General features: G+C 44.1%; 4 protein-coding genes across 4 annotated transcripts; 1 reads left to right on the top strand and 3 right to left on the bottom strand.

Moving 5' to 3' along the window:
• The first annotated feature begins 1,297 nt into the window (after positions 1–1,297).
• sbds (SBDS ribosome maturation factor) lies at positions 1,298–4,828 on the top strand. Its single transcript, XM_080549287.1, has 5 exons — positions 1,298–1,508; positions 1,791–1,920; positions 2,040–2,240; positions 3,353–3,517; positions 3,896–4,828. The coding sequence occupies exons 1-5, from the start codon at positions 1,381–1,383 to the stop codon at positions 4,022–4,024; spliced, it is 753 nt and encodes a 250-aa protein (XP_080405413.1). The 5' UTR covers positions 1,298–1,380; the 3' UTR covers positions 4,025–4,828.
• Positions 4,829–6,690: 1,862 nt separating this feature from the next.
• Positions 6,691–7,365, bottom strand: LOC308174047 (claudin-4-like; the record flags this gene model as incomplete). Its single annotated transcript, XM_080549100.1, has 1 exon — positions 6,691–7,365. The coding sequence occupies one exon, from the start codon at positions 7,363–7,365 to the stop codon at positions 6,691–6,693; it is 675 nt and encodes a 224-aa protein (XP_080405226.1).
• Positions 7,366–8,400: 1,035 nt separating this feature from the next.
• LOC308174127 (claudin-4-like) lies at positions 8,401–9,045 on the bottom strand (the record flags this gene model as incomplete). The annotated part of the gene is made up of 1 exon (XM_080549193.1): positions 8,401–9,045. One exon carries the CDS (start codon positions 9,043–9,045, stop codon positions 8,401–8,403), a length of 645 nt encoding a protein of 214 aa, XP_080405319.1.
• A 2,261-nt stretch (positions 9,046–11,306) lies between these two features.
• Positions 11,307–11,981, bottom strand: LOC308174045 (claudin-4-like; the record flags this gene model as incomplete). Its single annotated transcript, XM_080549098.1, has 1 exon — positions 11,307–11,981. One exon carries the CDS (start codon positions 11,979–11,981, stop codon positions 11,307–11,309), a length of 675 nt encoding a protein of 224 aa, XP_080405224.1.
• Between the last annotated feature and the right edge of the window lie 3,998 nt (positions 11,982–15,979).

Genomic DNA, 15,979 nt, shown 5'->3' with positions numbered 1-15,979 from the left:
GGTTGGGTGCAATTGGATACTAAATTGGGTGAAAAAGGGCTAAAATCAGAAAAACAAATTTAAAAAAAAAAACTGTAATGTAATTAAATATATGATGAGCAGAATCCGGGTGCTATTTGCCATTGTAATGATAAAGAATGAGTGAGGCCTAGCTGGGAAGCCTCTGTGCACTGATGGAGTTTACTCATTTGTAATCATATGGAACTGTGGTGTTGGAGGTCCATAGCTGATAGAATGATAAGGTTCTATCTCCATTTAGAATGATAAGGTTCTATCTCCTTTTAGAATGATAAGGTTCTATCTCCGTTTAGAATGATAAGGTTCTATCTCCGTTTAGAATGATAAGGTTCTATCTCCGTTTAGAATGATAAGGTTCTATCTCCGTTTAGAATGATAAGGTTCTATCTCCGTTTAGGGCAGTTCAGAGATATTGAGCGTCAAAGTTTTTACATTCCATTATGTTTTGTGAGATGGAACCTTTGTATTTTATTAACCGTTTGCGTCCACTCGCCATGTTGCTATGATACTTTTTGCCCGTCAGGTTGGTGGTTGCTAGGGAAGAAACCACGTGACTGAAAGCTATGAATTCAAACAGCAGAATTAGTGGGATACTCTCCCAGCAAGCACCGACGGACCTGGACGAATTGGGACCAGCCCGATAACGGCCAGACCACGTCATATCACAACTAGTTACTATCTGGCCCAGAATATCACCCTATTTACACTCAAATATGTTTTTATTTTTTTTATATTTGTCGCGAGAAAATACCCAAATGTGAAACCCCAGCAACAACCCGTCAACTCCGTCTGTATGTCACGGATGCAACCTCAGCAAATATTATGTTCAAGTCAAGACTAAAACCCCATCTTTTTAATATTGCATTTAAGTTACAAAATACTTAAATTAAGATGATATAATGATTAAAGCACTTTGAGCTGCAACGTTTGCAGGAAAAGCGCTATACAAAGTTATTATATTATTATTATTATTATTATTATTATTATTATTATTATTATTATTATTATTATTATTATTTGATTAAATTGTATTGTCTACTGCCACGGGCAAACAGTGGCAGTAGTAGTTGATGAAATAGTCATACTATTTAAAAAGTGTTATTTTAACAGTTGTTATAGTTATACGGTATTCAATGTATTTATTTGAATTTATTTGAAACTAAACCTCCACAAGAAGAAGGGAACCTAAAAGTCGGAACGTTTGTACATGTAACTCTGTTTCCGTCCGGAACTGAAGTGAAACTCACAGCAGAGCAGCACCTGAAGTCTTACTGCGACAGAGACAGAGAGATTCTGTCTAATATCTATATCTATATCTATTGAACCATCAGAGAGTCCATCTCTGTCTAAACCTTTACAACCATGTCGATATTCACACCAACTAACCAGATCCGCCTCACTAACGTGGCCGTCGTGAGGATGAAAAAGGCAGGAAAGCGGTTTGAAATCGCCTGTTACAAGAACAAAGTGCTGAGCTGGAGATCAGGAGCGTGAGTATCTAACCCCAACCCTAGAACCCTATCTAACCCTAGACAGCTTTTATTAATATCAGAGATATACAGCAAGTTAAGACAACTGATCATGTCAGCATCAACAGTATTGTTGAGTAAACCTGTGATACTAATGCGCTGCGTGTGTGACTCAGGAGAGAAGGCGTTGTCAATACACGTGTGGCTGATTGCCAATAATGTGAACCTGATCTGTGTCCTGGTCATAGTCAGTCTACAGTCAATATGGTGAAAGGATCCATATCTGTTTCATTTCTCCTCCAGAGAGAAAGACCTGGATGAAGTCTTACAGACCAGCAGTGTTTTCACCAACGTGTCCAAAGGTCAGGTGGCAAAGAAAGATGATCTAATAAAAGCCTTTGAAACAGACGACCTGACAGAGATCTGTAAAGCAGTAAGTACCTGCTAGAAAACATGACTTGCATTAAGAGCCAATTCTACTCTCATTATACATCTCACATGTTATATCGTGTCAGTGTGGTGTATCATGTTATCTGTCTCTCTTGTCTTAAGATTTTAGCCAAAGGAGAGCTCCAGGTGTCGGACAAGGAGAGGCAGAGCCAGTTGGAGACGAGTTTCCGGGACATCGCGACCATCGTGGCAGAGAAATGTGTCAACCCAGAGACCAAGCGGCCGTATACAGTCAACCTCATAGAGCGAGCCATGAAGGACATCCACTACTCCGTCAAAGCCAACAAGAGCACCAAACAACAGGTGAGGCGACGTGTCGCCACCAAAAGAAGCTGTAGTTGTGAAAATGTTCAGGAATAAATCCAAGGCAGTTATTGTGGAAAAATAAAAAGCCATACTAGGTTTACAGGTTTACAGGTTTACAGGTTTACAGGTTTACAGGGACAACGCACATGAACAAACATGACTGTTCATGTGTCAGTTTTAGCCAATGTGACATTGAATGTCGTCCCTGGGCAGATGTTTAAAAAACATTTCAGATGCCAGTTTAAACAAATATAGACACATAAACACATAAAAGGCAGACAAGAAAGACACCACCAATTATAGCAAACAAGAATACACAACGGACACCTAGCAGCAGCACATGGCAAGTAAGTAACACACAGTCGGATAGAAGCGAGACAAAACTAAATAGACAATTGCAACAAAGAAGAAAAGCAACCGTCTATAACAAAACCCAAAACAGGACAAGAAATAACAACATAGGATACGTTTTAAACATGGGTCAAGTCAGAGGCAGAGGCCTGTTGCGCTGCTGAGGTGTTCTGGAATGTTCTGGAATGTTCTGGAGTGTTCTGGAATGTTCTGGAGTGTTCTGGAATGTTCTGGAGTGTTCTGGAGTGTTCTGGAGTGTTCTGGAATGTTCTGGAGTGTTCTGGAAGCCCAGGTTGCTTTGATAGCGGCCCTCAGCTCGCCTGCATTGTTGGGTCTGGTGTCTCTCATCTTCCTCTTGACAATACCCCGTAGATTCTCTATGGGCTTCAGGTCAGGCGAGTTGTCTGGCCAATCAAGCACAGTACCGCCATGGTAATTAAACCAGTTACTAGTAGTTTTGGCACTGTGGGCAGGTGCCAAGTCCTGCTGGGAAATGAAATCAGCATCTCCATAAAGCTCGTCAGCAGACGGAAGCATGAAGTGCTGTAAAATCTCCTGGTAGACGCCGGCTGTGTTGACTCTGGGCTTGATACAACACAGTGGACTATACACTGTAGTGATGATGATGATAAGAGTGATCTTAATGACCTTCCATGAGGTAAAGCTAGCGTCCGTTGTGCCACACAGGCCTTGGAGGTGATCCGCCAGCTGAAGGATGTAATACTGTACTAACATGGTTACTATGGTTACCCCCCCAGGCCTTGGAGGTGATCCGCCAGCTGAAGGAGTCCATAGAGATCCAGAGGGCTCACATGAGGCTGCGTCTGGTGCTGCCGGCCAAGGACGGCAAGAGGCTGAAGGAGAAGCTGAAGCCGCTGCTGAAGGTGGTGGAGAGTGAGGACTTTGATGAACAGCTGGAGATGGTGAGAGACACACGCCCTCTGGCCCAACACACACACACACACACACACACACACACACACACACACACACACTCTCTGTGATGGAGTGCTTTAGGCTTCACACGCTCAGTCAGTACGCTACAGTACCATGAAAGCATCGTGTCAAAACAAACACAGTACACAATTCATGACATTGTATTATATATGAAGCAGTTGATGTCAACAAGTTATATGACAATGTTCACACTCTCTCTCTCTCTCTCTCTCTCTCTCACATATGCTCTTGTCCTATATCTCTCTTTATCCATGTCCCCCTCTCTCTCTCTCCTCCTCCCTCCCTCCCTCTCTCTCCTCCTCCCTTCCTCCCTCTCTCTCCTCCTCCCTCCCTCCCTCCTGCAGGTGTGTCTGGTGGACCCCGGCTGTTTCAGGGAGATTGACGAGCTGATCCGCTGTGAGACCAAAGGCAAAGGCTCCCTGGAGGTGCTCAGCCTGAAGGATGTGGAGGAGGGGGACGAGAGGCTGGAATAGCCCAGAGCCCTAACCCTAGGACCACATCCAGTCATTCTCCTGTGTGCACTACTACCATGTGTCACCTGCCACACAAACGGATAATTCGTCATTAAATTCGTCATATTTATGATCCTCATGTTAACCAATCAAGCCCTTTATGATGATGATTATTTTACCAACTTGCAAATGCTGAACCCCCATGCATGTCATCATTCATCATCTGAGTTCTGTGACCCAGTATATACATATGCATATATACATACATGTTCTGTATTCTGTTGGTTTACAGAACATTCTGAAGCTTGAGGTTATTTAACAGTTTGTCCAACAGAGTGTTTATATAGTTTACCCTATCAAGTCTATTTAGTCGATTAACAAAGTCGATGTTAAGAGTTCCCAGGGTTTTACTTTGCCTTTCATTTAACCCAGAGTGCCATGTAGTCTTTTGAGAAGTACGGTCATATATTCATCTAACACCATTTAACACCATACATTTAACACCATACATTTACAATTCAAGTTTCAGTTTGTAGATTTGAGCTTTAAAATAGTGCTAAATGATCAATCAGTAGCAATCAAACAATGACATGCTGGACATTTAGTGAACAGCTTTCTAAAGTGCTTTTTTAAAAATGCTGTCAATGTTAAGCACTAGCCTTTACCTACCTATTTGATGTTTAGTTTGTTTAGAAGGATATGCACACATTTGCCACTATTACAAAACTTAGCGTTCTTAAGTTTTCAAATGTACAGTGTAGCCAGCGCAAAACTTAATATCATCATCTAATGTTCCCTTGTAAGTTATTGCAAATAAAAACATATTCATTCATTTTGTCTTATTATTTATTGTTTTGTGGATGTTATTTTTAGAGCCCGACGACCGATACTGGATTTTTGGTTCCAGTACCACTAATGATATTGTTCCAATAGCTGATATATTGTTTTTCAGTGGTGAAATGCTGAAATAGTCCGAAACCAAAACCTCTAGCCTATCATCACGGGCGGGGAAAATCTGTGGAGAAAGTTCCAGTGCGTTATTGAGACCTCGTCTGTACTGTCCAACTGTTTACATTTTTGACATTTAAATGGCTTAAACTGCTTAATGGCTTAATTTAAACTGCTAAATGGCAAAATTACATTTAGCAGATGCTTTGATCAAAGTACATCTGTCTAAAGTAAGTGAATCATCTATACATCAGTCATCATAAGAACAACAGTCTATGCTATGCTAGCACCAAGGTGCTGTTGGAAGTCACAATGCTGGAAGAAGGAAGGATGACTTCTATTCTTTTATTAACAGTAGAGGAACTGAAGTGTTGAGCCAGAGTTGTGGTATTTGTGGGCTGGTGAACCCCTTTTACCATCTGACCAATTGTAAAACGCTATGGAAGTCCTGTGTCATAACTTGTACAATGTAAACATGAGGCCTACTGGGGGCACTTGTCACGGTGCCGCATCAATATGCCGACCGCCCTCCCTGCATGTGAATGCTCTCCGCTTCTCTGTCTAGGTACATGTGGGAAAACTAGGGTTAGGGTTAGGTGCTATGTCGACTTGGTACATGCTGGCATGTCTAACCTTAACCCTACCCCTAACCCTAACCCTAACCCTACCCCTAGTTTTCCCACATGTACCGTCTTGTCAGCTCTCACAGAAATCCGCTAATAAACTGTCGGCATCGTGGTCCGTCGGCACAGCGGGTGGGCCCCTCTTGTGACTTCTGGAAACAGGCCAGACTGGTAGGTAGTTAAGGGTAAACATGTCTAGGCCCGTCCTCCTATGTGGACTGTTCTGCCCCAAGATGAACAATGTTATAGAAATATTAAGTCAATATTTTGTCATTTACGGCCCCAAGGTTAAGTTTGTAACTTAACTTAGATTCTACTGCTGCCTATCAATAATGCAATTATTGACATGACATAAAACCCAATGAAGACATACAAATTTAAAAAAGGAACTGCCCAATATGGTGGAGCGTTTGTTATGACTTGTTATGGCATGTATATAACAACATAGTCCTCCATCATTACTACACTTTGTTAGTGTTCTTATGCCCCATTCTGCCCTCCAAGAGCTCCATGCCAACAGTTAGGACATTATGTGAAAAGGTAAACACACACACCAAGCCACTTTTTTACATAACACAGACATGGTAATGATAGACTTGTATGATAGACTTCCAAGAGTAGAATTTGCATTGAAAGGCAGATTCAGAGCATGACAGATCACCCCAATACACACCAAGAGAAAACCACTAGTCCCCCCACATCTCAGACTTAATGTTAAACAATTAACAACTAACAGCACATTTCATCCTTCTCTGTATTCAAAGTTGTTATGTGTGTCATCGCAGTAGTAGAGGTCTGCACAGTCATTCACACCATATGGAACATCGCTACACGAAAGGCCCTGAGGCACACTGGCGGACTCAGGGGGGGGGCAGGGGGGGCGACCGCCCCTCCTGGTGCCCCCACGGTTGAAAAACGTCTCTCTTAAGTGCCCTTTTGAGTGGCAAAAATGAGAGGACGTGCCCTATTAGTGCCCCTCCAATGGTCTAAACTTGACCATGTGCACTGATGGGGTCCCATGTTGTGCAGTAGGTGCCCTTTTTTTCTTTGCGCCCCCCCTGCCCTTCAAACAGCCTGAGTCCACCACTGCTGAGCCAGTCTGTCTGTCTGTTCCCTTCAGACAGGCACTGATGTCCGGTTGTACTGGCTGTATCTGAATGCCGTGCGGTTGATCGTGTGAATCGGGGACTGTCCTTCCTGCTCTGACCCCGGATAGCGCTGCTCTCCTACAAACTCACTTCTTACTTGGGCAGCATGGCACCTGGTACTGAGGACGCCTCCGCCTATCATCAACAGGGCAAAAGAGATCCATCCTATGTACAGAGCGGCGCCCCAGTCCCTCTGTAGCGCCACAGCGCCCTCTAAGGGCCGGCTAGTGTGATGACACGTCCAGGCTAGAGGAATGAGCAGCAGTATTCCAGAGAGAACAAACACCGCCCCAGAGACGGCATTCACTTGGGCCCGTGCGGGGAACCAGACGGCTCCAACCACACTGATGACCACAGCAAAGGCCCCCGCACCGATGGAAGACATGATAAGGGCTCTCCACGTCCGGAAGTTTCCGGAGAAGGACAACAGAGCCTGGTAGAAGGAGCAGTGCAGGCTGCCGTCGTGGCCCAGGTCCCAGTGCTCCCATCCCAGCCACACCCCGTCCCAGTAGGCGGGCAGCAGGGCGGTGGTGTTGTCCACGGTGCCGCTGACGCTCCACAGGGGGAGGCAGCGGGTCAGGATGGCGCAGAGCCAGCCCAGGGTGCCCAGCGCCAAGGCAGCCAGCTCAGCTTCTCTCCTCATGACTCTCTGTGTCTGCTCCGGGCCTCACGGCTACTGACACGGCCTCAACAGCTGCAACTGATTAGCAGGGCGGGCGGTGTGAGAGTGTGTGTGTGTGTGTGTGTGTGTGTGTGTGTGTGTGTGTGTGTGTGTGTGTGTGTGTGTGTGTGTGTGGGGGGGGGTGTGTGTGTGTGCTTGAGTTTTTATTGTGTGCTGTAAAACTTGTCCTCCCGGATTCTTGAAGAGAAGAATAGGGCGTGGGACCGGCAGGCAGCGCTACAGCTGGATATGAAAGGGGATTCCTTCTGTTTGCTTTGCCATGGTTTCATAACAAGCCCCTTTTTTCAGTTTCTCTGCTCAGACAGAGAAACAGAAAACAGAAAAAACAGACACCAAAACAAGGAGAGCATTGTTGTGTCTGGACTCCTAACACTAACACTGCCTTGGGTCTTGTGCAGAAATGTACCTGTTTATGGAACACAACCCAGGGGAGGCTGGTGGAGGTAGCAATCGGAGGCAGGCTCATTGTAATGAATGGAATGCATTGAAACTGTCCTCTGGTTTTAGTCTACATACGCCTACATACTAAATACGCCTTGTGTCAACCCTCTTATTCTCTCTAATATGATGAATTCAGAAATACATTTTACTTTAAAAACATTTATTTCAAATTGTCTGACAAAGGAGAATGATTTGTGGACCTCTTCAATAATGTCAAAATGTAACATTGTTGTTCATGAAGAAAAATAGAAATCAGCATTATAACAAAAAATATTTTTTAAAAACGTGAAGCTTTATTTGACAATAGTCCAATTAGGGGACCAGAAAACGAATTAGATTCGATTGTAAGCGTAGTGAGTGACAGACAGCAATCTCAAACATACCATGGCCAGACAACACAGAAGGACATACAGTTGCATAATACAAAAATAGATTATTCTCAACATGCAAACCGTGCGTGCATCATCTCTCCAGTGTTCAAACACAAACATGTGTCCTGCCTGGTGCCTGAAGCAGAAACCCTCAGGGTTCTTCACACGTAGTTCTTCTTCTTCTTCACACGTAGTTCTTAACAGCGTAGCTGCTGTGTGTGGCGGTCTGGGCCAGCGTGTACCTGCCGGATGACGAGTGTTGCCCCCCCCCCCTCTCCGGGGGGCAGCTGGTAAACAGCATCCCCCCCCCACAGAACAGAAGCCCCGAGGTCACCCAGCCCACGTAGATGGCCGCGCCCAGCTCCTTCTTCAGCACGTCGGGCACGCGCGGGTTGTAGAAGTCCCTGATGATGGAGTTGGCGGTCCAGGACACCGCCACCACCATGGTGAGGCCGGCCAGGGAGAAGGTGACCCCGGAGGCCAGCACCACGCGCGCCTTGACCCGCGGGTGGCTCAGGCAGTTGGTGCAGCGGGCGCCGAGGAGGAAGAGGAGGAAGGCGAGGCAGCCCAGGACCAGGCCGATGCACACGAGGCCGCGGGCCGCCTGCAGGTCGGGCGCCAGGTCCAGCAGAGCGTCGTAGATCTTGCACTGCATCTGGCCCGTGTGCTCGTACACGCAGGTCATCCACAGACCCTCCCAGAACACCTGCATCACCACCAGGTGCGTGCCGATGAAGGCGGTCACCTTCCACATGGGCAGGGCGCAGATCAGGATGGTGCCCGCCAGGCCCAGCATGGACAGGCTGATGCCCAGCTCCTCCAGAGCCATGGGACACGGCCGCTGACACTGCTCACACCTGGGAACAGACAGAACATGAAGATAAAGGATTGTCCCAAAGTTACAACTATTTTTTGGGGTTCTGACTTGTTTTATTCTGCCTGTCTGTCAACACTTCTTTTTTTAAGTCATTTTTTCTGAGTGGGACAGTCCCACGCATATTTTTTATTTTATTGACAGATACAGTAGAGATTTTAGACAGGAAGGATGGGTGAGAGAGAGAGAGGAGGGATGACATGCAGGATATGTCCCTGACCGGAATCGAACAGTTACATGGTCAACACTTAACCCGCTACGCCACCTAAGCGCCCCTGTCTGTCAACACTTCTGAATGAACTTTGGGGAATGATTATGATAAACCAGAATGTATTTCATTGTAAATGCTCAGATTCCATACATGGACAGGCTTCCCATGTGGCAACGTGTTTCACTGTGGGTTTTCAGTCATCAGCACAATGAATGAATAAACAAGTGACGTATCTAATGAGGTATCCAGGCAAACATTCTGATTCATACAGCCATGCCTTCCCATGCATTCCTCATTCCTCTGGTCAATATTGACACATTAGCTCAACACATGAACGTTTACAGGGGAGGCTAGTGGAGGGATGAAATGATGAAGAATGATATCAAACACACATTCCATGCATCACAATGAGCCCATGCTCCGAGGTCTATTCCCTCTACTGTTACAATGGCAGCATTGTTGTGAGTTGTGTGTGTCATAGTTTTTGTCATGAGGACCTAATTACGGTGGCATACACAACATACACCACTAGAGGGCAGTGTGGGACCAAACAATGACATTGATGGAGTGATTGAGTGATGTTAAAGGATAGGAGAGAGAGAGAGAGAGAGAGAGAGAGAGAGAGAGGAGAGAGAGAGGAGAGAGAGAGAGAGAGAGAGAGAGAGGAGAGAGAGCAAAGAAGAGAAAGAGAAACAGTGAGTCATTCAGGTAAAGAAGCAGGTGTTAGTAGTAACACTGAGGTGACATCAGGCGAGCTGCATTCCCTTTGTGTGGAACATTACAGCCCATTTCAACTCTTATACCCCTGACTTGACTTCTGGTTTCAATGGGATCAATTATCAAAGTAAACAAAACAATTCTATCTAATCTAATTCAGAACTTGGTTATTAAAATCTTTAGGCCAAATTAGGCCCAAAAAACACAGAAGAGTCACATTTCACACTCACACTGACTTCATTCAGTAGTTTCAGAACTTCAAAACAAGTTAAATGAGATGTGCTGTTTGATACAACAGCACATCTCTGTCTCTGCTGTTTAGTCAGTGAGGTTGAAACCTGAATAGTTTCCCCTGACTTCCAGTCCTGAAAAACCGGTTCTTGCAGAGCGTCTCTGTTTCAACCACAGAGAACATCGTTGGGTCTACTATGATGAAGGCATCGATAGAACAAAAGAAATCATCTAACTCAGACACAGGCAGGTTCATTTTAAATATAAGTTTATTATTCTAATAAAATCAAAAAATAAAGTATAATATAAATGTTATTTTTTTTAATGTGGCAGCACCATCCCATTTCCCACCTTGGATCAACCAATCAATCAATCACATTATTTGTATGGTGCTTTTGACACAGACCAATGTCACAAAGTGCTTCACAACAAGAACACTACTAAACATTACTAAACAATACATACATGGATCATAGGACATTTTCACAAAATATGGGAAATAGAATTGGGGACATCGTTAGCCACTGTGATTCAAAGAGAGGATAAAACTTACAATGCCACTGCTTCAAGAAACACATGACATTCACATAACATACTGTAGTACGTAGTAGTAAATCGCAAATAAATCAAAAGCTTCATGACGCATTCATGACGCACTGTCTGTGCATATATATATATACATATATATATATATATATGTTACGGTACATGTGGGAAGACGGTACATGTGGGAAAACTAGGGTTAGGGTTAGGTGCTAGGGTGCTACGGTTAGGGTCAGGGTTAGGGTTAGGGATAGGGATAGGATTAGTTAGGGTTAGACATGCCAGCATGTACCAAGTCGACGTAGCACCTAACCCTAAATCTAGTTTTCCCACATGTACCGTATTCCCACATGTACCGTAACATACATATATATGTATATATGTATCCCTCCTTCCATCAATACCTTCTCCTTCATGTTTCACAGTCTGTCCATGTACTTCATCAGCTTACATTAAAAAAACGTTTTTACGTTTTTACATTTTTGGCATTTATCAGCTTGTCCCAACTGACGTGTCATATGTAGGTCTTTGTCGGGGTGGAGGAGGAGTGCGTAGAGTCCTGTTTGCTGCGTACTCCTGAGGACTTGCCCAGCAGATACTTCACAGACGGGACATCCTTGTCTTCCTTGGGGGGACAGGAGCTGCAGAGGAGCCCCCCGCCCAGGAGCAGCAGGATCCCGGCTCCCCAGCCCATGTAGAGCGAGGCCCCCAGCTCCCTGCGCTGGGCGTCTGTCATGAGGGGGTTGTAGAAGTCCCGGATGATGATGCTGGCCGTCCAGGACACCGGCGTGAGACACAGGACCCCGCTGATGATGATCACCACCCCCGCCGCCACCGTGGCCTTCGCCTTGGCCGCCTCCTCCACGATGAAGTTGGTGCATTTCCCCCCGGCGAACGTCACGAGGAGGCCCAGGACGCCGGTCACGATGGAGACCACCATGAGGGCACGGGCGGCCTGCAGGTCGGAGCTCAGCGCCAGCATGGAGTCGTAGACCTTACACTGCATCTGCCCGGTGCTCTGCACCACGCAGCTCATCCAGATGCCCTCCCAGATGGTCTGTGATGTCACGATGTTGTTGCCGATGAAGGCCGTGACCCTCCACATGGGCGCGCCGCACACGACGATCTCCCCGATCCAGCCCAACAGAGCCAGGACGCTGCCCAGCATCTGCATACCCATAGAGCCCATGTTGAATGCAGCGTCTCTCTCTCTGTCTCTCTCTCTCTCTCTCTCTCTCTCTCTCTCTCTCTCTCTCTCTCTCTCTCTCTCTCTCTCTCTCTCTGTCTCTCTGTCTCTCTGTCTCTCTCTGTCTCTCTCTCTCTCTCTCTCTCTGTCTCTCTCTCTCTGTCTTTCTCTCTCTCGCTGGCTCTCCACCTCTTGAGTGTGAGAGAATATAGCCAGGCGATCAGGTGTTTATGTGCATTTGAAGAAGTAGAAGAAAGGGAGGCGTGTGTGGTTGCTCCAGCTATAAAGATACTCAGAGCTGGCCAAAGAATACCAGCCTTGCAGGATTCTTTGTGTCAGCAGACAATAATGGTGTTGATTTTATTTCTTCTCTCGCTGGAGATGGAGATTGTCTTACATGCTTTTGTTCAAACACCAACAAGGAAAAGGGATGTAGGCCTACAGGGGCTATAGAAAGTCAACACACCCACCCCTTCACTTTTTCCACATGTTGTTGTGTTATAGACTCAATTTAAAATGTATTAAATAAATTAAAAGGGGCATTAATCCACACACAATACCCCATAATGACAAAGTGAAAACACGTTTTTTGAAATTCCTGCAGATTTCTTAAGATTTAAACACAGAAATACCTCATGTGCTTAAGTCTTCACACCTTTGCTATGACACTCTTAGTTTATGTAATATTGGAATCAATATCTTTAGTTTATAGGGTCTCTGATTTGCATAGGAATCAATTACATACTGTGTAGATTAGGATGTCACTACCAACTCAGCAAATGTTATAACCTTCTCTTGATCCTGACAAACTCCTCAGTCCAAGCTAGTGACAAATACACCCATAACTTGATGGAGCTACCAGCTACCAGCTACCAGCTGCCACTATTCTTCACATGAGAGATGGTGCAGAAACTGCATTGCATGTGCTGGATTTGCACTAAACTTAACGCTTTGTAGTAACACCAAATAAACACAGCCACTTTCTTTGCTTTCTTTGCTGAATTCACTTGAATTCATTGTTGCAACACAATTATGGATCTGAGATAGATTCTTTTTCCATCACGGTATTCGTTTTTGTCACTTGGTTATAGACCGATTTTGGAGACTGACTGAGATGATGTTGTCCCATCGACTGTGCTTTTACCCCTCCACCATTCAACTGTGTAGATGTGTGTAAGTCTCCCAGGCCTCAGGGTCGCGTTCCTGGGCAGTTTTGTTCCTCTCCGTTTGCTCAATCTATGACAACCAGATCCACACAGTGTGTCATTGATTCCTACAAATATTGATTCCAAAATGACATTAACTATTATCCTTGCATTAAGATGGACTCTATTTAACTTATTGAGTGATTTGTTAGGGTTCATTTTTGCTTTTTAGCTAATTTTAAGAGTGTCATAGCAAAGGGTGTGAAGACTTATGCACGTGAGGTATTTCTGTGTTTCAATCTTAAGAAATCTGCAGGAATTTCACTTCTCATTATGGGGGATTGTGTGTGGATTAATGCCCCTTTTTATTTATTTAATACATTTTAAATTGAGTCTATAACACAACAAAATGTGGAAAAGGTGATGGGGTGTGTTGATTTTCTATAGTCACGTATGTGTGTGTACACAGTTATGTGTGTACCAGTACTCTACCAGCAATACAACAGAGAATGATCATTCTATTTCTTTGTATGAATGAACTGTCCAATGATTAGTCTCACATTATCTACAGACATAAGATAATGCTTAGTTAAATGTTCTGTCCTGGGTAGGCAGGAAAATAACCAGTTTCTCTCTCCCTCTCTCCTCGACCATTCAACACCTTGTAACTGTACAATCACAAGGACAGTTTCCTTCCTGGCACACCTGTGAGATGCTTGAGTGGGTAAGAACTAACAATCACAGCATGTCATATGAGCTAAGCGGTTGGTGTGCATTCATACAAACAAAGAGAGAGGGACAGAGAAACATACCAGGCAAAGTGAGGCCGCTCCTTAAAGTCTGATCTGTTCACATGTATACATTACTGTGTCTCATTTAGAGAGTGCATTAAGCATTATAAACTGCATGTAAACATACAGAGTGTCAAAGGAAGTCATTATGGCTGGTTTTGGTACCTGAAAATGTATGTTTAGTTGCCGGTGACTGGGTTGCTCTGCTGTAACTCCAGCAAGGCCGTTTGAGAGAGAGAATGATATTTCTATTCCGGTGGAAAGTAGAAATCGAAGGAAAGGCTAGTTTTAATACATACGATTCCACTTTCCATTCAATGCATTGTATATACATGTACATAGGGATTCAGATTTCTACCTCCACTAGCCTCCCCATTGTCTATTGAACAATGAAAGCATGTTTTAAGCATGTCTCATTTTTGTGACGTCAAAGCACGCACCCTTTTCAGTTTACACAACGCAGCAACACTGGGCAACTGGGTCATCCATCAACATGCATTCTTGCCTCTCCTTAAAAACCTTCCAAATTCCTTAGTCTTCAGTCTGTCATAATCAGCCTTTTAGTGGGTCTTCACTATCATAGAGGTCCTGTGATGTACTGCTCTAGTAGACCAGGCTTTCCTTATATACTCATATCAACACTGGGTTACATGGTTACAGTAGTGACACTTACCCACGTATCAGAACTACTTTAGTGTTCCTCAGATAGAGAATAGTGAGGAGAAACTACATGAAAAAACTAATGATGTTATGGAAGATAAACTTTTGAACCCCATATGAACCCAGGGCCACTGTAATGATAGAGTAACCGGTGAGGGTTCTGTTGTGGGATATAATTGATTCTTAATAGATTTAGTAGAACTTATAAAGCACAAAGAGCTTAGATCAATTGTCTCCAAAGAGGCCTTTTATTAAGCCAAGTTACATGAGCGCAGAGAGAAATGAGCAGACCAATAAGCAAGAAGCAATAGCCCAAAGCAAGAAGCTCCCAACGATGGGTGGGACTCATATTTATAGAACTGTCCTTGGTCATGAGGTCACCATTCTTGGAAACCAATCATATTATACAAATCTGTGCTTACATAAGTTATGGGCCCTCCTGTCCATAGTCAGAATTATTCACTGCGCCACAGATCTTGGCCCATCCCTTACAGGAAGGAAATGGGCCTTCCTTGAGTGCTAGATGCACCTCTACTGTAGAGAGACTTACATCTCTCAGTATAACATGATATAAAACCACTACAGTTCTATATAGGAATTCTATTCTGACAGGACCCACTGATGTTTTAGGGAATGTTGCCTACTGTACATATATACTATATATACTGTACATATACAATCACACATGTTTGCAGAGAGCCAGAAGATGTTATGTTAAAATCCCCCATGATCATGACTGGATGACAGGGGAGGCTGGTGGAGGTAGAAGGTAGGAGGTCTCTACCTCCACCAGCCTCCCCTGCTAGACGACCATTGGATCCCAATTTTTAGCCAAATGAAAATCACAGTAATTGTATGAGTGTTCAAGAACAGAGAACTAAATGCATAAAGTTTGTTAGAGACGTTTTATTGTAGGTAGTTGATGTTTTGATATAACCAATAGATATTATTAACAAAATATTGAAATATTAAATGTGTGTTTGCAAAACTTACAGTGAAGTTACAAGCCACAATATATCAATCATATATACAGTGGAAATCTTTTCTCGCAGCATAGGTAATGCTGTTACATTAATCTTAAAAAAACAACAACATATGAACTCGGTAAGAAGAGAGGCTTCATAGCAGTTCAGTCTCAGTTCAATAAGGTGACCATACACAATACAGCACACTGTACAATACTCTCATTCCTCAGGCAAAAAGTCATTTCTTTCCACCTCCTGAAAAGTTTTCACAGAATCCATCCTCTATGATTCCAGATCACTTTAAAAAAATTGTCTTTGTTGTTGTTGTTGTTGTTGTTAAAGGGAAAACAATGATGCATAAATAGTACCAGTAGAGGGCACTTCTTTCAATTCACAATGATATGATCACAACGTATTTCCCATTTTACCAGTTGGCAAGC

Source organism: Nansenia antarctica (genome assembly GCF_963989245.1).
Source record: "Nansenia antarctica genome assembly, chromosome: 19".
In the NCBI taxonomy this organism is placed as follows: Eukaryota; Metazoa; Chordata; class Actinopteri; order Argentiniformes; family Microstomatidae; genus Nansenia; species Nansenia antarctica.
Note: the sequence above shows the minus strand (reverse complement) of the source record. Positions and strands in the feature narration are given on the sequence as shown.